General features: G+C 52.8%; 2 protein-coding genes across 2 annotated transcripts; one reads left to right on the top strand and one right to left on the bottom strand.

Annotated features, from left to right (window-relative positions):
- Nucleotides 1–3,656: 3,656 nt before the first annotated feature.
- On the bottom strand, nt 3,657–4,736 carry LOC105857649 (C-X-C chemokine receptor type 2-like). Its single transcript, XM_076005940.1, has one exon. The coding sequence runs from the start codon at nt 4,734–4,736 to the stop codon at nt 3,657–3,659; it is 1,080 nt and encodes a 359-aa protein (XP_075862055.1).
- A 12,286-nt stretch (nt 4,737–17,022) lies between these two features.
- Nucleotides 17,023–18,877, top strand: LOC105857717 (C-X-C chemokine receptor type 2-like). The gene has a single exon (XM_076005373.1). The coding sequence runs from the start codon at nt 17,043–17,045 to the stop codon at nt 18,120–18,122; it is 1,080 nt and encodes a 359-aa protein (XP_075861488.1). The 5' UTR covers nt 17,023–17,042; the 3' UTR covers nt 18,123–18,877.
- The last annotated feature ends 6,465 nt before the right edge of the window (nt 18,878–25,342 follow it).

The following is a 25,342-nucleotide window of genomic DNA, read 5'->3' as shown; positions in this document are numbered from 1 at the left end:
TGGGGTTAGGGAGGACAGGGTAGGGAGTCAAGAGATCTGGGTCTCCATCCTGGCCTCATTACTCACACAGTGTGTAGCCTTGGGCAGGTCACTTTCCTCCCTTGGGCCTCAGTTTTCACATCTGTAGACCAATGGGTTGGGCTGACCAACTCTGCAGCCCCTTCTAGCCCAGATCCTCAATGGAATCCATGACCAGCTGGATGTACCTCCTCCTCTCCCTCACCCCTATCCGGGGCTCCTCTCCCCTGGCTCCTGGCGTCACTCCCTTTCCCAGCCACCCCTAGGACCCAGGGCTCTCCCTGCTACCCACCTGGGAGGGCCTGGCTGGCTGGGGCACGGAGAGCAGAGCTGTGCGGTCTGAGCCTGTCCCTGGTGACTGTGTCCCTGCAGAGCACATCCCAGGGTTTGCTGTCTGGGAAGTGACTCAGGCCCAGCCCCAGGAGGGGAACTTGGCTGAGAGGGGGAGGAGCAAAGGCTGCTGTCCAGGAGAAGTGGCAGAGGCAGGATCCAGGGCATTGGGGAGAATGGTGAGATGGGGGACAGATCTCCTCAGGGGGACCTGGGTTCAGGTCCCTTGGTGAAACAGGGCCTCATCCTTGGGGGCAGCTGCAGTTGCTGCTGCTCAAGTTTCCTTCCCCTTTCCATCCCTGAGCTGTGCTTCTTCCTCATGGCCAGCAGGGGGCAGAAGGAGGCTGCAGTGCTGCCCACCTGCTACTGCAGGGCTTGTCTCTTCTGTCACTTGTCTGGAGTGTGGTGCAGGTGGGAGGGGAGGATGAGGTTCCCACCACCTGCCTGCCTCCCACTTCCCCTCAGTCTTGTCCCCATGAGAGCTGGTCAGCAGTGCCAACGCCCCTGTCCTGGCTCCCATTCCCACAAGGATGGAAGTGAAAGCAGCCGTGAGACGCTGTGTCCTGCAAGGGGCCAGCAGGGCTGCCGGGGGCTGGGCCTCCCACCCCGCTGTGTCTGCCTCCTACAGGCTGGGTCTTTCTGCCCTGGCCCTGGTTTCTCTAGGCGGCGCTGCCCCTGGCGCTAGTTCTGGGGACAGAGAGGTGAGGGGCTGGGACCCGGGAGGACTGCTGGTTTCACAAGCCCCAGCGACCACATGTAGACACTGGCATAGCCATGCCCACGCCTGTGTGCCCTCGCCCCGCCCCTGCCCGTCTCCCCAGATCAAAGGCTCCATCTCTTATCTGTCCCCTTGTCTCTGTTTCTTCCTCTCTGAGTCTCCCTCTTTTTCTCCCGTTATCTGCTCCCCGCCCCTCCTGTGGAGCCCTTGGTCTCCTACTCCCCTCCCAGTTCAACCTCCCAGCCCTGTCCCCGGCCCCCTCCTCGCTCTACCACGCCCTGCACCCTCTCATTCCTCATCCCTCCTCTCTGGCTTTGACCAGGCTCATGTCACTGCCCCTCTCCAGGCCCTTCGCTGTCTTGCTCTTGGTGGCGGGAGCAGAGAAGAGTACTCCTAGCAGAGCCAGACTGCGGTGTCACCACTGCCTCCTGACGTCACAGGGGTCCTGGGCAGAATAGTCCTCAGGGCTGGAGGATGGCTGCCTCCCAGGGCTCACCCCTCTGTCCGCAGGGAACCAGGCCAGATGGGCTGCACCTTGAACTTGGTGTACTGAGAGGTGGTGGTGCCTGGGCCCTGCTGTGGCCCCAGTTTCCTGGGAGTCCCTGGCCCCTGGGCAGGCCCAGGGCTGGGAGTCCGGAAGTTTAGCCGGCATGGACAGGGGGAGGCTGCTGGTTCAGGTAGGGCACTGGGGGAGTGTGTGCGGGAGGACACCCCAGTGGGCAGAGAGTGGTTCCCACAGTCCACCCCACCTGAGACAGGTAAGGAGCCAAGAAAAGGAAGTGCCCCTCAGATAAGTGATGGGGAAGTGGACAGCAAGGCTGGCTGCCCAGGGAGGGGTAGGACTAGAACCAGGACCAAGTGCAGGGCAGCCAGTTTGGGCTGATGTCTCACCTGAATCTTTGTATGCTTGGGAGGAGGGTGATGTGGGAACTGACCCTTAGAAGGCAAATAGCCCAGCTGAGGTTAGGAGCCAGATGAGACAGGGAGTCATGGACTGCTGGGGCAGGCAGGTAAAGAGTTAAATTTCCCCAGAGCTGGAGCATGGGCCAGCTGTGATTGTTCCTTCACCAAGAAGCACTCTAGGTTAGGGGGAGGGGAACTTCTGAGCCAGGAGGGCCCCACCAGAGTAAGGACTGACCCGGTATGTGGGGACAGCAGGATCCTCACCCTGTTCTCTCTGTTCCGGGTAAGTGTTGGAGCCTTGCAAGTTGGGGGCTGAGCCGGGTGGGCACGGGCTGGAGCAGGAGGCAGGTGTTTCCCTGGATGGGTGTGTGTGTGGGAGGAACCAGGTGTGGCATAAGTTTGGGGGCTGGATCTCCCCCAGGGAGGGAATGGGTAGGACTTTGGGGACACCAGGAGATGGATGACTCCATGCCCTGCATAGTCCCAGCCCACCTCCTGGCTCCCTGTTGGGGGCTGGAAGGCAGCGGCCTCCCCTATTTGGTGCTGTGTTGTGGATTCACTGCTATCCCATGTTCCTCCACCTGAGCACAGAGGGATGAGGTGACTCAAATGCACCCTGTGGCCACATCCCAGCTCCCAGCTGACGGGCAGTCATTGAAGCCAGGGGTGTGTGTGTGTGTGTGTGTGTGCATGTGTGTGTGTGTGTGCCCAGGAGCCCCACTCCAGTAGGTGTCCCTGCAGGGCACAGGTGACGGCATATTGTGGGGATGGTGCACAGGGCCAGGCACAGGCTGGACACTGTAAACTGCATGCCCCCTCCTGCATAAGCTCTAGCCCCAGTTGTCACCCCAGGCACCACAGTGAGGCCAGGTTCAGTGCAGTGAAGTCTGGCCTGAGCCCTTGAAGTGGCTGGTGTCCCAGGTGTGACCCTGACATAGGCTGTGCCAAGGGTAGGCCCTGGGCTAGGCAGGGAAGCCCTCCCTGCCCTGAGCCCTCCCACACCAGGCCCCCTGCTGGGCACAACTCTGGGCGCTGAAGCGAGCAGGGCCTTGACCCTGGTCACAGGGCTCCACCTGTCCCGTTGCTTGGTGAGCCCCTCCCTTGACAGCCTCCCAGTGTCCCCAGGAGAGGCCACGTCCTCCTATTTTTCTTGGAGTCCTTGCTTTCAACTCCTGTGGGGATGTTCCTAGAAGTGGAATTGCTGGATCATGTGGTGATTCTCTGTTCACGGTTTTGATGAAAGCTGTCACAGTGTTTCCACGGTGACTGCCCCGTTTACATTTCTACCAGCACCGCACAAGGATTCCAGTTTCTCTACATGCTCCTCAACACTTACTGTTTCATGAGGTTTAGTGTGTGTGTGATAAGAGCCATCCTAGCGGGTGTGACGTGGCATCGCACTGTGGCTTTGATGGGCACTTCTTACAAAGCAGAGTGCCGTGGCCAGTGGCAGGATGGACAGAGCTCTAGCGCTGGCCTAGTGATGAGGGCAAGGGGTGGGCACCAGGGCAGACTTTCTAAACCACGCAGTGGGGGCCTGGTGAGGACAGAGCCTCTGCCCCTTCCTGCAACCACAATGGGGCTGCAGTGACACTCACACCATGAACAGCCAGTGGGTGTGGGGCTTGGAAGGGGATACTGACAGGAATGTAGGCAAACCCCAACTGGCTGCACTCAGGCAGGAGTGTCAGAGGGGAGTGGACGTGTTCCCTGAAGCAGAGCCAGCAAAGGAAAGCCTGCTGTCCTTGGGCAAGAGCTCCTTGCTGACCAGGCCACGGGTGGCCAGGATCTTGAGGAGTCCATGGCGAAACTTTTGGCCAATGAAGACGTAGATGATGGGGTTGAGGCAGCTGTGCAGAAAGCTCAGAATCCTGGTGGCTTCCAGGGCTTGGTCATTGACATTTCGGCGTTCACAGGTGGCTGCAATGACGTGTATCCTTATGAGAGTGTCTGCGAGCAGGACCAGGTGGTAGGGCAGCCAGCAGAGCAGGAAGACGAGGACCACAGCAAAGATGACTCCCATGCCCTGCTGCCTCTGCCACACGTGCACCTTAACCATTGTGCGCAGGGTGAATCCGTAGCAGAACAGCATGACCAGCAGGGGCAGGACAAAGCCGAAGGTCTGGGGCAGGATCCGCAGCACCATCCGCCACGTGGCCGTACACTTGTCCATGTCCTCGTAGCAGACTGGGTCGGAATTGTTTGGTTTATAGGCCTGATGGAAAAGGCAGAAGGGCAGGGACAGAATCAGAGACAGTCCCCAGATGCCCAGACATATGAACTTGACCAAGTGGCGCTTCTGGGTGAGAGCGCGTGTGGCGTGGACAATGGCCAGGTAGCGGTCCACGCTGATGCAGGCCAGCAGGAGGATTCCACTGTAGAAGTTGACTTCCTTCAGGAGCGACACCAGCTTGCACAGGGCTGTGCCAAAAATCCAGCCATTCACCTTGGAGGCGGCCCAGATGGGCAAGGTCAGGGCGAAGAGCAGGTCGGCCATGGCCAGGTTCAGCAGGTAGACGTCGGTGACGGAGCGGCCGACGCGGCCGCACATGATGACCAGCATCACCAGGGAGTTTCCCAGCAGGCTCAGCAGGAACACCAGGACAGAGATGATGACCAGGATACACTTGCTGATTTCCAGGGATTCTGGCCGGCATGGGGCAGAATCTGGTAGAATAGGGTGCAGGTCAGTGCCGTAACTGTAATTACTAAACTCTCCATGCAATAAATCTTCAAGGTTGAAGTCCTCCTTGTTAACATCTTCCATTGTGGAGGCAAATTTAAATCCTGGCCTAGAGAAGAGAGATGAGAGTGATTGCACAATAAATCCTGCCCCGGATCTTTCCCGTCCGCCCAAGAAACCAGGGTAACTTGTGTTGGTTTGTGTATTACATGGAAGCAACTTTCACTTCAGATGTGTAAGTGGTAGAGGCACTACTGTTATCAGACAAGTTTAGTGATAAATGGTAAACTTTATGACAATACTGTAGTTGTCTTCAATATCAGACAGAGATTCTTAGCAGTTCCTGACATGACCATCACACAAGACTTTCTAGAAAGGTCCCTTGGGATAATCCCTACAGCACACCAGTGCTGCTTGCATCCCTCTGTTGTGAGCATCTTTGCAGGTGTAGTGTGGATTTAGGGTTCAGAAATGTGAAATGCCATTCAGTTCTTACTTTGAGGACCAACCGTGCAATCCAAGTCACTGTACTCCATAGAGAAAGGTTGAGGTTTGCCTACAAAGCTCAGGGTTGAATCCATTTGTGCAACTTAATGAAAGTTATTAAAAGAAGTATTCTGGAAAAAGGTTTGAGCGATAGCAGCACGAGGGTTCTGAAGACTTGAGGTAGAAGCCTCTTTAGTCAGTGGTTCTCTTCTGGGAAGAAGGAGGCCTGATCTGGGAGTATTTGTGTCTTGTGAAGAACTGTAATAGAAATGACCAGCATGTTGCTGACTGATTCTCCAAATGGGTGGAAACACAGCAGATTAAATGTGCAGCTGTTGGCAGCCACGTTCTGTCATACAGGTTTAGCAGAGATACCCAGTCTGCTTCCCAAACAAGGGGAGGGGAGGCAGGAAGCAGAAAAGACAGAGGGACACACTACCCTTGTTTGGTGGCTTTCCAGTCCTGCTAGGGACCTTCGAGTCCTGCATGTGCCTGCGTCCATCCACCCCGACTCCCCTGTCCCCTCACACTTAGTCAGTGTCCACGGGCTCTGCTGTTGCTACAGGGACAGCAGAGATTGTGTTCAGCGCGTGCCTGGGTGTACAGGGCCGGCTGCAGCCACCACGAACATCATCCCAGTGTCTCCAAGATGAACTACAGTAACTCAGCTCCTGATTAGCTTCCTTTTGTGCCAAAAATACATCATCATCCTGCCATTTCTTAGAGCAAGGTACGACTTCCTATGGCCAGTCTCCAGTCTGTAACTTGCCAGAGTGGACCCCAGTGTCACTGCAGAGACGGGAAGAATCAGTCCCAGGAACAATGTCACACCCACCAGGCTGTGCACACTGACAACAGCACAGACACAACAATGTGGGCGAGGATGTGGAGAAACGGAACCCTTGTATGTCGCTGGTGGGAATGTAAAATGGTGCAGCTGCTTTGGGAACCAGTTTAACAGTCGCTCAGCAAGGTAACCATAGAGTTAGCACGTGACCCTGCATTTGCCAACTGAGGTTATGCCCAGGAGAATGGAAAATGTGTGTCCACGTCAAACCTGCACACGAATGTGCAAGGAGCAGGGGCAGGTCTGCTGCCGCCCTCCAGGGGTCGGCCCGCAGGGCAAGGTGCACAGTGGGCCAAGGAGAATTGCAGGAAGTCTCTCTGGGAAAATCTGGAGGGCTGTTGTGGGTTAGCCATGAGGGAGGGCCACAGTGCCCAAGACGAATGTCACAGTCTCAGTTCCCCAAGTCTGTCACGCAGAATGGGGACCCTGCAATTCCTATCTGTGCCAGGGCGAGAGGCTCACTACCTTACAAGGCGGCCCATTCTCCCGCTGCCCTGCCAGGGGCTTTAGGAAGCTCTGCCTTCAACTTAACCAAGCTTCACCGCTGGGGGCCCCTCCTGTAACCAACCAGAACCTCAGTAGAAACAGGAAGCTGAGGGTTCCCCACTGTAACACTGTGGCACAGCCCATCAGAGAAGAGAAGATGGTCACAAGACAATAATGTCGCCCCTGAACCATCGTGAACCCTAACCCAGCACCACTCCACCCGGCCACCTGCTTCTCTGCTTTATCCTTCCTGACCCCTCCACCCCATGGCAAGTTCTGCGCTGGGCTCTGGGGGAAGTGAACTAGCCGAAGTCGGAGATGGGGTAAGCAAGGAGAGCCAGAGGACTCAGCGCCAGGGGGCTGGGAGTAGAGAGTTCCTGGACTCCATCTCCATCACCCTAGAACTGAGTCGGGAGGGTGGTGGCCAGTGGTGGCAGCAAAAGCTGTGGCTGGCAAGAAGCTGTTTGTCCACAGGAAGTGGGTGAGCGAGCACTGTGTCCAGGCAGGAGGGGGTACAAGGAGCAGATCTGGTACCTGGGCCACTGCTGAGAGCAACTGAGCCGAGGGCTCTGCTACCCAGGCTCCCTCCCCAGCTGGCCCAGGGTGTGGTCCAGCCCTGCACTGTCGCCTTCCTCACTCAGCCAGCTGTGGACCCCTGAGTGTCCCCTGCAGCGCTGTGCTGGCTGTGCTCTTAGTACATCTGGCCAGGCCTAGGCAGGGCACAGGCAGCTGGGGCAGGAACTTTCCAGGAATTACGGACTGCCCCTCCTGTAGCCATGGGTGAGAGGGCTTCGGGGACAGGGGTGGGGAAGGTGGGAGAGGGGAGGCAGGACTCCAAGAGGGCCAGTACCCTCTGGAAACCACACAGCTACAGAGAAATGGCCAAAGGGCTGCAGGGTGGGGAAGGATGTTGGGTGAGATGAGGATGATAGTCATGATAATAATAATGACACAGCAGTGTCAGCTTTGGGAGACACTCTGCCTTATAGGATTTACAACTCATTTTCCATCCAGAAGCCAGGAATCTTAGTTCCTTTTTTTTTAAACTTTTTATTTTAAAATAATTTTGTGTTTACGGAAGACTTTCCATTATAGTACAGATATTGCAGTTCCCACATAGCATCTTCTACCAGCTTTCCTTAAAGTTAGCATGTTAATTTATCATGGTGTATTTCTCAAAACTAATTGTTTAACATTGTTGCAGTGCTGTTCACAGGACTGTAGACTTTATTCAGATTTCACCAGTTTTTCTACTAGTGTCTGTTTTCTGTTCCAAAATTCAATCCAGGATGTCACATTGCCTTTAGTTGTCACATCTTCATAGTGTCTTTCAAAGAGATTTTTTTCACCACATTTTCTCACCTTTGCCTTGTTTTTCACATCTCTTCTTCCACAGGCACCACACTGTCCTGCTACTATTGCTTCAATGGTAATTTCTAGACCTCCTGTCGGGAGTCTGTGGGGACACTGGTGTGTTCCCTCAGGGGATGTGAGTACACTTTCTGCAGCTGTGAGATACTTTAATGTGCTAACAGAGGGGAAGGCACGATGCCACCCGATGCCCGCAACCTTCTGCAGTGGAGAGGGGCTATTTTCACACACACACCCAGCCCTGACCGAGCTGCCACCTACACACAGCTCCTATGGGGGCTGGAGGGCAGCCGGCAGCAGCCAGAGATGCCTTTTAAACTCCTGTAGCAGCTCCCAACTCTCCTCCATCCCAGGACATGCAAGTACATGGCTCCCCCCACCTGGAACGCTTGTCACTGCTGCTCTCCCCTTAAATGGCACCTCCCCCATCAGCCCACTCCAATCCTTCCAGGATCATCGCCCCTTAGACCCTTTACTTCCCCGCCCCATAGCACTGCTTCCAGTAATGCCGTTCTCCGTGCAGTTACGAGTTCACAGTTTGTCCTAAATCTGCCACCCTATGTGACAACCCCCTGAGAGCGAAAACAGGGGCTCTCTGCTCCCAGCCCTGTCCCCAGCTCCAAGCTCCATGCCTGGCTTATACCAGGGGCTCAAAAATGCTGGAATCCATGTTGAATAAGTGAATGGCCAAGCCTACCTGCCTTTCTGGCAGTCTCTGGGAAAGGTAAAAGGTGTCTGGAGACAAAACTCACACGTGTCTGGGCCCAGGACACCTAAGACAGAGTCCCAGCTCTGCCACTCATTTGCTGTGTGACCTTGGGCAAGTCTCTCCCCCTGTCTGGGTTTCAGTGTGCTCATTTGTGAAAAGCAGGGGTGGATGGATCAGGACCATGGTGGGCTTGAAGGGGTGAGTGAGGTGAGTGAGTGTTCACAGTGGCCGAGGGTGTGTGTGAGCACGTGCGTGCACTTCTGCCCAGCCAGAGCCTGCAGAGCTTCCTTCTGATTCTCAAAGGAACCCTTGTCCCCAAAGGATCGGAACCGCTAACCAAGGTCCTTTCCAGCTCCGGGGTCTATGATTCCACATAACTAGGGAGAGAGGGAGAGGGAGTCATCCAACCCATAGGGAGGGAGTCAGATTAGACCCCAGAACTTCCCAAAGGGCTGCAAGACCCCACAACAGGGACTCAGGGGAGGCTCTGGAACCCGACCCCCTCAGTGGGCTCTGGGCTGGGAAGCAGCGCTCAGACGAGCTGACCCAGGGGCGGTCTGGGAGGGAAGAGGCAGCAGCAGCCCCGAGCCTCCTCCCCTCTTCTCCTGCCACCGTCCAACAAGCGCCCACCTGTCTGGGCTATGGCAGAGAGAAGACGGTGAGGCCGGCACCTGGAGATGCCCGCCAGGCCCCTTGGTGCCCAAGTCAGAGAAGGCGTGGCGGGAATGTGGAGGGAGGGGGCGGGCCAAGCCCCACCTCCTTTCTCTCTAGGTTGGCACGTGGGACCAAAGGAGGGTTTGGCGGACAGAGCAGGCATGGGACCAGACAGGCCACCTGGGAGGTACAGGGCTTGCTGCTGCAGAATCTGATAACCAGAGCCCGGCTCAGAGGCTTGGGGGCCAAGGTAGGCACGCTCCCCAAAGCCAGAGGAGGAGAGGGCCACAAATTCACACCAGGGGAGGAGAGAGGTGTGGGCACTGGGGACAGGGTAGGAAAGCAGCCAGGCAGAGAGGAGGACAGTCTGCTTAGGGGGCTGAGTGGGCAGCATGGCCCAGCCCATGGCACAGGGAGAGAAGTTGGGCTCGTGGAAGGGCCTGGGGCAGGAATGGGGCAGGACTGGCAGTAGCAGTGCCCTGGCTGGCAGCCCGGGTGCCCGGGGAGAGCTGAGCTCTGCTCCTGTGCGGTGAGAGCCCAAGAGATGTTTATTCACCCCAAGAACATGAGTATCACCCTCCTTGACTGAGGGCCCTGGTGGTGGGCCACCAGTTGCCCCTCCTTGGGCCACTGCAGTCTCCTGAGAGTTGCATTGTGAATGGGGACCCAGAGAGGAGAGAGAGCCACAGCAGGAGCATCCGGGGCTGGGGCCAGAGCCCCGGTGCTCTCACCTCACAGCATACCAAGCACACAGTGCAGCCCATCTGGCCTGGCATCTGGGGAACCCAGGGCGAGGACATTGGAACCCAGGGAGGTGGCCTGCCCCCAGCCCTGGTGATGGCTCAGCCAAGGGCAACGGTGAAGTCAATGTTGGGAGTGGGTGGCAACGCCCCAGCCTGACCTTGCCTGAAGTCCATGCCAGCTCAGCCCCCAACACCAGGAGCAGAGTAGTGAGATATGTGAGAGGGGCAGTGACATGGGACAGAGGCAATGAGTGACACAGACCAGTGGGCTCAGAAGGGGAGGAGCAGGAGCTGCTGTCCAGAAGTGACAGAGGCAGGATCCAGGACACCGGGGAGAATGGTGACATGGGGAACGGTTCTTCTCAGGGTGACCTGGGGTCAGGTCTCTTGTTGGTGGAACAGCACAGACTCACCCTGGTGGCAGCTGCTCAAGTTTCCTTACCCTTTGCATATCTTGCACTGTGCTTCTTCCTCATTGCCACGAGGTGACCCAAAGAGGCTGAGGTGCTGCCCACCTGGTACTGCAGGGCTTGTCTCTTCTGTCACTTGGTTGGGCCAGCTTGCTGCTTCTATGCTGTGTCCTGCAAGGGGCTGGCCCTCCCACCCCGCTGTGTCTGCCTCCTACAGGCTGGGTCTCTCCATGTCGGATCCTAATGTCTCTAGGCCCAGCTGCCCTGGTGCTAGTTTTGGGGGCGAGGTATAGAGAAGCAGGGACCTGGGACATCTGCTCTTTCCACAGTCCCCAGGGACCACATGTAAAGTAGTACATCTTTTATTCATCAATTATTTTAAAATTCCAGCAAGTCATTTTTGATATTGACCAAATGGTTCTAAAGTTAACATGGAAAGGGAAAAGACCAGAATAGACAGCACAATCCTGAGAAAGAGCAAAGTTAGAAGATTGATATTATCTGATGTTAAGACAAAGTATTAAAGCTGCAGTAATCAAAACAGTGTGGTATTTGTGAAAGAACAGACATGAAGAACAAGGAAACTGTGAAAATCTCTCACATTTGGAAATTCACTATGAGGAAATGACAACTAAAGGCAACGTGAGATCCTGGATTGGATTCTGGAACAGAAAAGAAACATTAGTAGAACACTGGTGAAATCTGAATAAAGTTTACAGTCACATGAATAGTATTGCAATAACGTTAATTAATTCAATTTGACAAACTTACCATGATAACAGTGACATTTATTATATGTCACTCAATTTGTTATATATCACTCAAGAATTCCTAAAAATGATCATGCATCTACCAGAAGTATGTGAATTCCACAAAGGTTCTATAGTTTCTCCAGCCTAGAAATAAAAAATCGAAAAGCTAGCCAGCTTCCTTTCCCCATTATTATATGAGGTCTCACTGTATCAGTAGAATATTTAAAATTGCAACCCCCCATTATCTAGAGAATGGGGGGGGAAGTAATTAATCAAGACAAATGTGCAAGGTGTTAACTGCAGGGAAAGCTGGTAGAAGGCTATGTAGGAACTGCACTATCTGTACTGTCAGTAATCTCTTTTGCAAACCCAAAATTATTTTAAGATAAAAGTTTAAAGATAAAAATAAAAAGTGACATTCCTGGCCTCTAGTCACAAAAGGAGTTGTAAAGAGCAGAACCTAGAGTGTTCTCCAACAGTTTAAGTTGCTATATTATTAATATTATGTCATCATCATCTCACTGCACATCCTTCCTCACCCTGCAGCCCTTTGGCCATTGGCCTGCAGCTGTGTCATTTCTAGGAGGTCCTAGCCCTTTTAGGGTCTTGATTTCTCCCTGCCTCCTTCCCCTCCCCTGTCCCCAAAGCCCTCTGCCTCAGTGGCTGATGGAGGGGCAGTCCGCACTTCCTGGCAAGCGCCTGCCCAGGTGCCTGTGCCCTTTCCAAGCCTGCCAGATCTACTAAGAGCACAGCCAGCACAACACTGCAGGGGTTAAAGGAGGCCCAGTGGTCCACAGCTGGCTGAGTGAGGAAGGAGACAGTGCAGGGCTGGACCACACCCTGGGCCAGCTGGGGAGGGAGCCTGGGTAGCAGAGCCCTCAGCTCAGTTGTTCCTAGCAGTGTCCCTGTGACAAACTCTGCTCCTTGGATCCCCTCCCTGCCTGGACACGAGGCTCACTCTCCCACTCTCCTGCGGACAACCAGCTTCTTGCCAGCCACAGCTTTTGCCCCCAACACTGGCCACCACTGGGTCCAGGTAGCACCCTGACACCCACCCCACTCAGTGGCTTCTCTGCAGGAAAGGTGAGTGTGTGTGTGTGTGAGTGTGAGTGTGTGTGTGTGTGTGTGTACCAGTGTGAGTGTGAGTGTGTGTGTGTGAGTGTGTGTGTGAGTGTGAGTGTGTGTGTGTGAGTGTGTGTAGGGGTGGAGCCGGCAGGGCTGCTGGGCGGTTGGTACTGACGCAGTGGAGACCACCCATCAGGGTGTAAATTCAGGGCAGGTGAGGTCAACCTGCCTGGTCCCTCGTCCCAGGGCTGGGCAAGCCCCTCAGGGGTCACCCTGTCAGTCTCACGTCTTCAGATGTTCCTGTGGTGCTGGCAGGGATGTCTGGGGTGGGGCTGTCCCTGTGCTGAGAGAGCCACCACTCAGAAGGAGTTGGTTTGCTGGGGAAGGTGCTGGTGTCAGTGGCTGCATGGGACCAAGGCCAGCTGGGGAGTGGGGACACAGGGACCAAGGGAGGGGGAAGATTGCAGGGTCTCCTGTGCCACCTGCCTGCCCATGGCAGGGGCCTGGGTATTGTCTCCTCTTCATTTCTTTCCCTGCCACCCACTGGCTCTGTTGTCAGGGTGTCTTTCCCCTCCTCGGGACTCTGTTTGCTCCCAGAGTACTGACCCGGGCTGCAGGGGGGCTGGTGGGCCTGGAAGGGTTGAGGTTCAGAGCCTTCTCCCCCACCCACTGCTCAGTGTGGGCACAGCCTGGCATGAGGGCCCTCTGCCCTCCCCAACCCCCAGCTCTTGCTCCTTCCTCACCCCTCTGGGCAGAAATGGCTAATCCAGGTGGTTAATGAACAGACACGGGCAGCTGCCTCCCCACCCCCTGCACCCTTGTCTCCTCCTCTGACTCTGGTGCCTCATTCTGCCCCTTCTACTCCTACTGCCAGCCCACCCCTCTGGGCTTCGAGTCCCTGCAGGGTGACCTCAGTGTCTGCCCCCACCCCCAATCCTGACCAGGCAGGACTGCCCACCCAGATGTCTTAGGCTGGCCGCTGCACTACAAGAGGAAACTGGGAGGGGTGGCTGAGGGGGTGAACAGTGAAGCTTGCTGTGCCCCAGACTCGGTTCCCCAAAGGGACTGGGGTGGCGTTGGGGACAGGGTGGTTGCTGCGTGGGCAGGAGCCAACTCAGAAGGGCAAGAAGGCAGGTGGCTGTGCTGGGAACAGGAGGGAGAACTATATACTAGGGTTCCAGCATCTTTGGGGACAGGGGCTTCTCTTGGAAAAGCCCCAGCTGTCCCTCAGTGTGGCAGAGCAGGAGAGTGGAGGTCTGAGGGTGGCACTCTCTCTTCCCTCCAGATATTGCCTGGGGGGGAGGGGACCACTGTAGCTCAGTCATGACCTATAATCCCACCTGCAAGCTGGCGGCTTTTCCTGTCTCCCCCACCCCAGCTCTCGCCCAGGACCTCAGAGCTCGCTGCAGGGGAGGCACCTGCCTGACACCTCTGGCCCAGGGGCTGGGAGGGAGGGGGAGGATCTGGATTGGGATGGAGAGTTGGGTGGGAGAGCCCTACATGGGACCATTGCTGGGGACCCAGCTTGGGGGTGGCCTGGCCCCTGCTGTCCAAGGAGAGCAGGGAGCCAGTGAAGAGTGTGCTAGGCCAGGCTGGAGGTCTCAGCCAGTTGAGTGGAGCCTACAGAGCTGCGAGCCAGCACCTGCATCTGGAGCTGAGAGTTTGTGGTGACGGAGGCACCATCCTGGGACCTTCTGCTCCCACCCCCTGTCCTGAGCCCTCCTGGCTCTCCTTGCTCTTCCCCTTCCCGCGCTACTGTTACTTCACTTCCCTCAGAGCCCGGTGCAGAACTTGCCATGGGATGGACACATCAGAAAAGGTAACCCAGAGAAGCTGGTGGCCGGGTGGAGTGGGCTGGGATAGGGTGCATGAAGGTACAGGGGAGACATTTCCGTCTTCTGAGCATCTTCTGCTCTCTGATGGGCTGTGCCAAGGCATCATAGCTTGGGAATGCTCAGCTTCCTGTTTCTACTGAGGTTTTTCTCCATAGGGTGGGGGCACTGGAGGTGGAAACTCAGCTAAGCTTTTTATTTTTTTTTCCCAAAATAGGTATTTATTTATTTATTTTTGTTCCTTTGTATTATGGGAGTACAAATATTGTTAGGGTTACATATCTTGCCCCTGCCCCCCCACTATGCCAGAGCATCTAGCGTGTCCAGCCTCCAGGTGGTGTGCACCGTCCCCACCGTGTAAGTGCATACCCTTCCCCCCTGCCCCCTTCCACCTGCCCACTTCCCGATTACAGAGTTTTTTTTTCCCAGACATTTTGGTTACAATGTATATCTTTATCTCTCCCTAAAAAGGGATAGAGGTAATTCCTTCCCCCACACAATGCTTGACAATTCCTTAAGATGTGGGTCTCTCCCCCCAATCCCTGTTGAACACTACCATTTTTTGAGCACCGTAGTTTTAGTCAATCAGTACCAATTTGATGGCGAGTAGATGTGTAGCCCCTTTCCCAGATCTTGTGACATCTCGCTTTGTATTATGGGCTTAAGCTTAATCCAGGATAGCATAAACGATGCTAGCTCACTGTCGTTCCTTAGGATTGAGTCATATTCCACTGTGAGCATATACCACATTTTAGTTATCCAGTCATGAATTGACAGGCACTTGGGTAGTTTCCATGACCGTGCAATAGTGGATTGTGCTGCCATAAACATTCGGGTGCAGCTGTCTTTATGATAGAGAGACTTACATTCTTTTGGGTAGATGCCCAACAATGCTATTGCTGGGTCGAATGGCATTTCTGTTTCTAGCTGTTTGAGGTATCTCCAAATTCTTTTCCGTAAAGGTTGCACCACCTTCCTAAGGCTGCTGGCCGGTCAGTGGGAGAGTGGGCTGCCTTGCAAGCCAGTGAGCTTGTCATGGCACAGATGAGACTCACAGAGTCCCCTCTTCCTTGCCAGTGTTTGGGGAACTGATAGCTTGACACCCTGTCTGGGCACTGTGTCCCCCCCTCACACCCAACCCACAGCAGCCCGGCAGATCTGCCCACAGCTGCTTCCTGCAAACGTCCTGAGGTTGCTCCAAACCTCTTGGTCCACTGTGCACCGTGCCCTGCTGGCCGACCCCTGACCCCTTGAGGGCCGCAGCAGACCTGCTCCTGTGCACATTTGTGTGTAGGTGTTACATGGACGCACATTTTCTTTCATTTATTTATTTATTTATTTATTTATTTATTTATTTATTTATTTTTATTTCAGCATATTATGGGGGTACAGATTTTAAGGTTTCAATAAATGCCCATTCACCCCCTCCCCCCACAAGTCTGAGTCTCCAGCATGACCATCCCCCAGATGGTGCACATCTCACTCATTATATATGTATATACCCAACCCCTACCCCCTCCCACCTGCCCAATACCCTATTACTGTAGTACCTAGACACACATTTTCTTTCCATTCTCCTGGGTATAACCTCGGTTGGCAAATGCAGGGTCACATGGTAACTCTATGGTTACCTTGCTGAGCAACTATTAAACTGGTTCTCAAAGAAGCTGCACCATTTTACATTCCCACCAGCAACGTACGAAGATCCTGTTTTCTTCACATCCTCGCCTACATTGTTGTGTCCGTGCTGTTGTCAGTGTGCACAGCCTGGTGGGTGTGACGTTGTTCCTGGGACTCATTCTTCCTGTCTCTGCGCTGACACGGGGGTCCACTCTGGCAGGTTACAGACTGGAGACTGGCCATAGGAAGTTCTATCTTGCCCTGAAGAAATGGCAGGATGGTGATCTATTTGTGGTTCAAAAGGAAGTTAATTCAGGAGCTGGTTTACTTTAGTTTAATCTTTGAGACACAGGGAAGATCTTTCCTGGTGGCTGCAGCCGGCCCTGTACACCCAGGCACGCGCTGAACACAATCTCTGCTGTCCCTGTAGCAACGGCAGAGCCCATGGACACAGACTAAGTCAGAGGAGACAGGGGAGTCGAGGTGGATGAAGGCAGGCACATGCAGGACAGGAGGGTCTCCAGCAGGACTGGAAAGCCACTCAAAAAGGGTACTATGTCCCTGTCTTCTCTGCTTCCTGCCTCCCCTCCCCTTGTTTCGGGAGCAGACTGGGTGTCTCTGGTCACCACACATGGCAGAACGTGGCTTCCCACAGCTGCCCATATGATCTGCTATGTTCCCACCCATTTGGAGAATCAGTCAGCCACATGCTTGTCATTTGTATTATGGTTCTTGACAGGATAGAAATACTCTCAGATCAGGGCTCCTTCTTCCCCAAAGAGAACCACTGGGCCTTGTTAACTGACTAAAGAGGCTTCTACCTCGAGTCTTCAGAAACCCCATGCTGCTATCGCTCAAACCTTTTTCCAGAATACTTCCTTTAATAACTTTGAGAAAGTTGCACAAAGAAATTCAATCCCTCAGCTTTGTACACAATCCTTGATGTTTCCCACAATGCACAGGCACAACACGATTGGATTTGGGGCTTAACCCACAGAGTAAGAACTGATGGCATCTCTCCTTTCTGGGCATTAAATGCAGCCACGACAGCCAAAGATGCTCATAATGGAGGGTTGCAAGCAGGACCTCGTGTTCTGTAGGGATTATCCGAAGTGAACTTTCTACAAAGTCTTGGGTGATGACTATGTCACAGAAAATGCTGTGAACCTCTCTTTGATATTGAAGACAACTACAGTATTGTCATAAAGTTTACCATTTATCATTAACTTGTCTGATAACAGTAGTGCCCGTACCACTTACACATCTGAAGTGAAAGTTGCTTCCATGTAATACACAAACCACACAAGTTACCCTATCCTGGTTTCTTGGGCGGACGGGAAAGATCCTCGGCAGGATTTATTGTGCAATCACTCTCATCTCTCTTCTCTGGGCCAGGATTTAAATTTGCCTCCACAATGGAAGATGTTAACTGGGAGGACTTCAACCTTGAAGATTTCTTCGATGGAGATTTCAGTAATTACAGTTACAGCACTGACCTGCACCCTATTCTACTAGATTCTGCCCCATGCCGGCCAGAATCCTTGGAAATCAACAAGCATGCTGTGGTCATCATCTCTGTCCTGGTGTTCCTGCTGAGCCTGCTGGGAAACTCCCTGGTGATGCTGGTCATCTTGTGCGGCCGCGTCGGCCGCTCCGTCACCGACGTTTACCTGCTGAACCTGGCCATGGCCGACCTGCTCTTCGCCCTGACCCTGCCCATCTGGGCCGCCTCCAAGGTGAATGGCTGGATTTTTGGCACAGCCCTGTGCAAGCTGGTGTCGCTCCTGAAGGAAGTCAACTTCTACAGTGGAATTCTCCTGCTGGCCTGCATCAGCGTGGACCGCTACCTGGCCATTGTCCACGCCACACGTGCTCTCACCCAGAAGCGCCACCTGGTCAAGTTCATATGTCTGGGCATCTGGGTCCTGTCCCTGTGCCTGTCTCTCCCCATTGTAATTATCCGTAAGTCCATGTACCCACCCTCCTCCGGCCCAGTCTGCTATGAGGACATGGGCAAAAGCACAGCAAAGTGGCGGATGGTGCTGCGGATCCTGCCCCAGACCTTCGGCTTTGTCCTGCCCCTGCTGGTCATGCTGTTCTGCTACGGATTCACCCTGCGCACGCTGCTTAAGGCCCACATGGGGCAGAAGCACCGGGCCATGCGGGTCATCTTTGCTGTGGTCCTCGTCTTCCTGCTCTGCTGGCTGCCCTACCACCTGGTCCTGCTGGCAGACACCCTCATGAGGACCCAGGTGATCTCGGAGACCTGTAAGCGCCGCAACGACATTGACCGGGCCCTGGATGCCACGGAGATTCTGGGCTTCTTCCACAGCTGCCTCAACCCTCTCATCTATGCCTTCATTGGCCAAAAGTTTCGCCATGGACTCCTCAAGATCCTGGCCACCCATGGCCTGGTCAGCAAGCAGTTCTTGCCCAAGGACAGCAGGCCTTCCTTTGCTGGCTCTTCCTCAGGGAACACGTCCACTCCCCTCTGACACTCCTGCCTCAGTGCAGCCCCTCAGGGTTCCTTCATTCCCCTCAGTATCCCCTTCCAAGCCCCACACCCACTGGCTGTTCATGGTGTGAGTGTTGTTGCGGCCCCATTGTGGTTGCAGGAAGGGGCAGAGGCCACGTCCTTACCAGGACCCCACTACATGGTTTAGAAAACCTTCCCTGGTGCCCACCCCTTGCCATCATTGCTAGGCCAGCGCTAGAGCTCTGTCCATCCTCCCACTGGCCACAGCACTCTGCTTTGCAAGAAGTACTTATCAAAACCCCAATGAGATACTATAACAGAGTAGTCACCTTCCTTCCATATATATGGAATGATAATATTGATAGTGGACAACTTTTAACAGAGGGAATGGCCTGAAAAAAAAAATGGCAGAAATTTTTTTCTGCCTCTTTAAAATATCCCCCACTCCTTTTTGCAAAGTAAAACCTGCATCCCCGCTTCTGGCCACTTGTTGGGAGAGGCAGAGGAATGTCCTTCGTTCCTTGTGTTATAGGACATGGCTCAACTGAAATTCTCTAGATCTGGGCAGATGTCAGGAGATTGTCTTCCCCCTGGATGGGACTGATCAGCATCATCAAATGTAGCGAAACAACAATTGCCTAAAGCTGAATGGTCTCTCTTTAACAGCTCTGTATTTCCACTTCTGCATGGGGAATTTTACATTTTGAGACAGGAGTGTATAATTTTTCCCCTTTGCTGGCAAAGTAATAAACTGCTCTTTCCTTGTCCTCAGACCATTCATTGTTGTTCTTTGGATGTAGCCTCCAGAAGTTCTGAAGAATAGCCATCACACTCGTTAGGGTGGCGATTATCCAAAGGAAAAAAACCATGAAATGCAAATGTTGGTGAGGCTGTAGAGAATTGGAACTCCTGCACGTAGCTGGTGTGAATGTACAATGGTGCAGTCTCTGTGGAAAACAGCAGGACATCTTTCCTCAAAACATTAAGCATAGAATGACCACACTATCCAGCTATTTCTCTTCTAGGAACATATCCACAAGGATTCAAAGCAGGGGTCCACACAGACATTTGTACGCCCATGTTGATAGCAGCATTATTCATGAGAGCCAAAAGGTGGAGACACCCACGAGTTCAGCAGTGAATGAATGGATAAACAAAATGTGCTCTAAACCTACAACGAAGTGTCATTCAGCCTTACAAATGAGTGCAGTGTAAAGACATGTTACAACATGGGTGAACCTTGAACGCATCACGCTGAGTGAAATAAACCGGGCATAAGTGGACAAATATTATATGATGCTGCTTCTATGGGGAACCTAGAATAGTCAAATTCACATAGACAGAAAGGATCATAGTGGCTCTGTAGCTGAGGGAATGGCCTGAAGAAAAACCAGGAAACATATTTTTTTGTCTGCTTAAAATATCCTCCACTCTTTTTTGAGAGTGAAAACTTGCATCCCTACCTCAAGCCAGGGGTTGGGAGGAGCAGGTGAGTCTTTTGTTACAGGAGATGGTTCAGGCATCCCAGGTGGGCTTAGCTGAGCTCAGTTCACATGCTTTGTCTTTCACAGAGATGGAATGATTACAAGCATTAACACAATAGTCCAGATCTGAGGACTGCCCCCGACAAAATCTTTGTATTTCTGCTTACGTTGAGGAAATTTGGATTTTGAGCTGAGAAAGTCTATCATTTTTCCTCCTCTCCCAGAAAAGTAATAAACTTATCTTTCCTTTTTTTCTTCTCTTTTTTTTTTTTTTTGTTGAGACAGAGTCTCACTCTGTTGCCCGGACTAGAGTGCTGTGGCATCAGCCTAGCTCACAGCAACCTCAAACTCCTGGTCTTAAGTAATCAATCCTTCTGCCTCAGTCTCCCGAGTAACTGGGACTACAGGCATGCATATCCATGCTGGGCTAATTTTTCTATATATTTTTAGCTGGCCAATTAATTTCTTTCTATTTTTAGTAGAGACGGGGTCTCACTCTTGCTCAGGCTGGTTTTGAACTCCTGACCTTGAGCAATCCGCTGGCCTCGGCCTCCCAGAGTGCTAGGATTACAGGTGTGAGCCACCGCGCCCTGTCTCTTTCCTTTTTTTCAACCCACTTATTGCTGTTCTTCTGAGGCAACCTGGAGGACAAGCGTGGCATCCCAGAGAAAGAGAAGGGGGTGCCAGCAGGGAGGCCCAGTGGCTGGCTGATTTTAAAGAGGAGTTTGAGAAAAAATAGCGATGGCTGTCATTTGATTAAAAAAGCGTCAGCAGGTAGGGACAAAAACTGCAGGGATGTCAAAGTCCAAGACTTGGTTTCCTGCCTGTCCTTGGAGAAGGGATCATCACAGGAGCCGTGACTCTGTCCTTGAGGTATGGTTCAGGCCGTAGTTTCTTCTGCTGCTGTTTACTCAGGAAGTCTGTAAAAGGAGATTCTCAAAAAGCAATTTTGAAAGAGAGACATTTACATCTCTTTTCTGTCCATTCAGCTTTTCCCAGAAATTGTGCAAAACAGAACTCTTGCAGCGTACTTGTTAGTGAGAGAACCCAAAGGATTAATCTTTAATTATTACTGGGGAAATTGTAGGGTTAGGTGTTTTCCTGGTAATTTTGCAAGGCCGCCCCTTTCAGTTTCCTCCTGGGTAGCATGTGCTAGTTACAGAGCCAGCCTCATGGGGTAGTTTTAAGGATTACATTAGTTAGTAAATATATATGTAAAGCACTTACCGCAATATCCCGGACATAGTAACCTCTCACTAATTGTTAGCTATTAATGTGTATTTAAATCTCTAATTTTGTTCCTATTTCACTGATAGAGTGATTTTGTCTAAACATTTGTAGGAGGAGATAACCTTGGCTTGATGTTTTCTGCCAAAGGGTCAGGAAATAACACACATCCACATACCTTACTGTGCCTGACTAGCCCACCAACTCTAACTATTTACTACACAAAGAGCCCCTTACCTGCTCTTCCTTTGTGTCTTAGCAACACACCTTAGCCAGTCGGGTAACAAGGAGATTGTGCGGTGGAAACCCCAGTCAGTGGGATGCAACACAGCCCTAGGTCTGTGTTAGCTATAAAAGGTGGAACCCCCCCCGCAGCACACGTTGGCTGGCTGCTCTGGCTGCCCCTGGGCACCCTTCTGATCAGAAGTAAAGGTTTTGCCTTGCCCAGACAATTTGCAGTGTGTGACTATTTTCTGAACGGCACCACGGATCATTTCTAACATGGTATGCGTGGAAATTTTGATATAAACTCAAACTAGTTCCTAGCTATATCCTATTTGGACATCTCAGTAGATTCCTAGATTTAGAGCCTCTTCTCCTCTTAGAACTGAACACAGCTTACCTACAAAAACCTCATTTCAGGGAGGAGGAAACTGAGGGTCAGAAAGTTTAAGTGAGTTTTCAGGTGACACACCTAGTAAATCTTTCCTGTCTTTTTGTTTTATTTAATTAAAAATCATTTTTCCAAAACTATAGGTTCAGCTTGTGGTGCACTGGGACCCCAAGTAGATCTTCTTGCTCCAGTCAACCTACAGGAAGTTTCATGACTCCTCACATATCCTCCATTCACAAGATATTTTGTCCCCTAAATTTCATTTCTATAGTATGGACTTTGTTTTCAGGACGTAGCAGAAAGTTGGTGCAAGTAGCTGTTTGTTACATCATCAGAAACGGGTTATTTGATTCTTGCTTATGACCATGTGGACTGTGCACAGGGGACCGAGCACGTTCAGCACTGCAGGATCCAGTCGGGAGGAGGGCTCCAGGACATGGGCAAGGTGGGAGCCCTGCACCGCGTGGCCCTGACAACCGTACCGGCTTACTCTCCCCACGGCCTCAGCACCTTCAAGGTTGGAGCACAGCCAGCTCTTTCAGGATGGCGGCAGCCATGTCGTTTGCAGTATGGAAACTGAGGAAGGGCTACACAGGTGGCCTCTTAGGTTTCTGTTGGGCAACACCATTCCTTCCCGTGTTGGGAGTGACTAGATTTCTGCAAAGGCCCCTGTGAGGGTGGCCTTGCTGAAATAACAGGAAAATATCTAGTCCCGCAATTTTCTAATGACAGCTAAAAACCAGTCCTATGTGCTCTCTCTCTTTTTCTCTCCCTACTAGCCGGCACCTGCAGGGACCCCATCTGAAAAGAGCAGAAAGACAGAGGAAATGTAAACCTCTTTGTACTCACCAGCTGACAGCCTTTACCATCGGTTTCTGTGCCTCAAGGAGTTCCCGAGAAGCTCCTGGACGGACAGCAGGGGGCAGACTCCAGGTCTCAGTTTCCGGCCCCAAACCACATCTCAGGGGCAAAATCACATCCCCTGGGATAAGCCTGACTACATCTCAGACTTAATGAAGTCTCCAGGAACAGAGAAAAGACGAGAAAGACAGACAACTTGACAGCTGAAGTCTCCCAATTGCCTGCTAATTACTCCACAGCAATTACTATTTTTCCTCTTTTTCATTGTCTGCCTAGAAGCAGGAAGCCACTCCAACCAGGTGACAGAAGAGAGAAGTCCTGCAGTAGCAGGTGGGCAGCACCGCAGCCTCCTTCTGCCCCCTGCTGGCCATGAGGAAGAAGTACAGCGCAAGGGATGGAAAGGGGAAGGAAACTTGAGCAGCAGCAACTGCAGCTGCCACCAGGGATGAGACCCTGTTTCACCAAGGGACCTGATCCCAGGTCTGCCTGAGGGGATCCGTCCCCCATCTCACCATTCTCCCCAGTGCCCTGGATCCTGCCTCTGCCACCTGTGAACAGCAGCTTCTGCTCCTCCCCCTCTCAGCCAAGTTCCCCTCCAGGGGCTGGGCCTGAGTCACTTTCCAGACAGCAAACCCTGGGACGTGCTCTGCAGGGACACAGTCACCAGAGACAGGCTCAGACTGCACAGCCCTGCTCTCCATGCCCCAGCCAGCCAGTCCCTCCCAGGTTGGTAGCAGGGAGAGCCCTGGGTCCTAGGGGCGGCTGGGAAAGGGGAGTGAGGCCAGGAGCCAGGGTGAGGGAGAAGAGGAGGCACATCCAGCTGGTCCTGGATTCCACGGAGGATCTGGACTGGAAGGGGCTGCAGAGTCAGTCACTCTAACTCATTAGTCTACACATGGGGAAATTGAGTCCCAAAGCAGGTGATTGACCTGCCCAAGGCCACCCAGAGAGTGAGTAGTGAGACCAGGATGGAGACCCAGGTCTCTTGATTCCCGACCCTGTTCTCTCTCACCCTACCCTACTCGTCATTCCTCATTTACCCTCATGTCCTTCTGCCCTCCCCTCTGTGGTGTTCCCTTGGGGCTTGTGTATTACATGGAAGTAACTTTCACTTCAATTGTGTAAGTGGTAGGAGCACTAATGTTATCAGGCAAGTTTAGTGATCAAGGGTAAATTTTAGGCAATATTATAGTTGCCGTCAGTATCAGACAGAGGTTTATAGCATTTTCTGAACACGGCCATCATGCAGGACTTTGTAGAAAGTTCTCCTCAGATAAGTCCTATAGAACACAGCGTCCTGCTTGAATCGCTCAGTTGTGAGCATCTTTGGCTGTCGAGGCTGCATTTAATGCTCAGAAACATGAGATGCCATCAGCTCTTACTCTGTGGATTAAGCACCAAATCCAATCATGTTGCCCCCTACACTGTAGGAAACGTCAGGGATTCTGTACAAAGCCAAGGGATTGAATCCCTTTGTGCAACTTTCTGAAAATTATTTTAAAATCAGTATTCTGGAAAATGATTTAAGCAATAGCAGCACTAGGATTCTGGAGCATGAGCTAGAAGCATCTTTCGTCAGAAAACAAGGCCCAGCTTTCCTCTTCTGAGAAGAAGGAGCCCTGATCTGGGATCATCTGTGTCCTGAGAAAAACTGTATTAGAAACGACAAGCATGTGGCTGATTCCCCAAAGGGGTGGGACCATAGCAGATTATTTGGGCAGCTGAGGGCAGCCACGTCCTGCCATGTGGGGTGACCAGAGACAGCCAGTCTGCTCCCCAAACAAGGGGAGGGGAGGCAGGAAGCAGAGAAGACAGGGACACAGTACCCTTGTTCGGTGGCTTTCCAGCCCTGCTGGGGACCCTCCTGTCCTGCATATTCCTGCCATTACCCACCCCGACTCCCCTGTCCCCTCTGACTTAGTCTGTGTCCACGGGCTCTGCTGTTGCTATAGGGACAGCAGAGATTGTGTTCAGCGTGTGCCTGGGTGTACAGGGCCGGCTGCAGCCACCAGGAACATCATCCCAGTGCCTCGAAGATGAACTACAGTAAACCAGCTCCTGAATTAGTTTCCTTTCTTGTCAAACATAAATCATCATCCTGGTATTTCTTCAGAGCAAGATAGAACTTGCTATGGCCAGTTCCCAGTCTGTAACCTGCCAGAGTGGACCCCAGTGTCAGCGCAGATACAGGAAGAATCAGTCCCAGGAACAACGTCACACCCACCAGGCTGTGCACACTGACAACAGCACGGACACAACAATGTGGGCGAGGATGTGGAGAAACGGAACCCTTGTATGTCGCTGGTGGGAATGTAAAATGGTGCAGCTGCTTTGGGAACCAGTTTAACAGTCGCTCAGCAAGGTAACCATAGAGTTAGCACGTGACCCTGCATTTGCCAACTGAGGTTATGCCCAGGAGAATGGAAAATGTGTGTCCACGTCAAACCTGCACACGAATGTGCACAGGAGCAGGGGCAGGTCTGCTGCCGCCCTCCAGGGGTCAGCCCGCAGGGCAAGGTGCACAGTGGGCCAAGGAGAATTGCAGGAAGTCTCTCTGGGAAAATCTGGAAAATGAGTTGTAAATCCTATAAGGCAGAGTGTCTCCCAAAGCTGACACTGCTGTGTCATTATTATTATCATTACTATCATCCTCATCTCACCCAACATCCTTCCCCACCCTGCAGCCCTGGAAAATCTTGTGGGTTAGCCGTGAGGGAGGGCCACAGTGCCCAGGACCAATGTCAGGGTCTCAGTTCCCCAAGTCTGTCATGCAGAGTGGGGACCCTGCAAGTCCTATCTGTGCCAGGACAAGAGGCTCACTACCTTACAAGGCGGCCCATTCTCCCGCTGCCCTGCCAGGGGCTTTAGGAAGCTCTGCCTTCAACTTAACCCAGCTTTGCCGCTGGGGGCCCCTCCTGTAACCAACCAGAGCCTCAGTAGAAACAGGAAGCTGAGGGTTCCCCACTGTAACACTGTGGCACAGCCCATCAGAGAAGAGAAGATGGTCACAAGACAATAATGTCGCCCCTGAACCATCGTGAACCCTAACCCAGC

The sequence above is a fragment of the Microcebus murinus genome, chromosome 8 (assembly GCF_040939455.1).
Source record: "Microcebus murinus isolate Inina chromosome 8, M.murinus_Inina_mat1.0, whole genome shotgun sequence".
In the NCBI taxonomy this organism is placed as follows: Eukaryota; Metazoa; Chordata; class Mammalia; order Primates; family Cheirogaleidae; genus Microcebus; species Microcebus murinus.
This window is presented reverse-complemented; position numbering and strand designations above follow the sequence as displayed.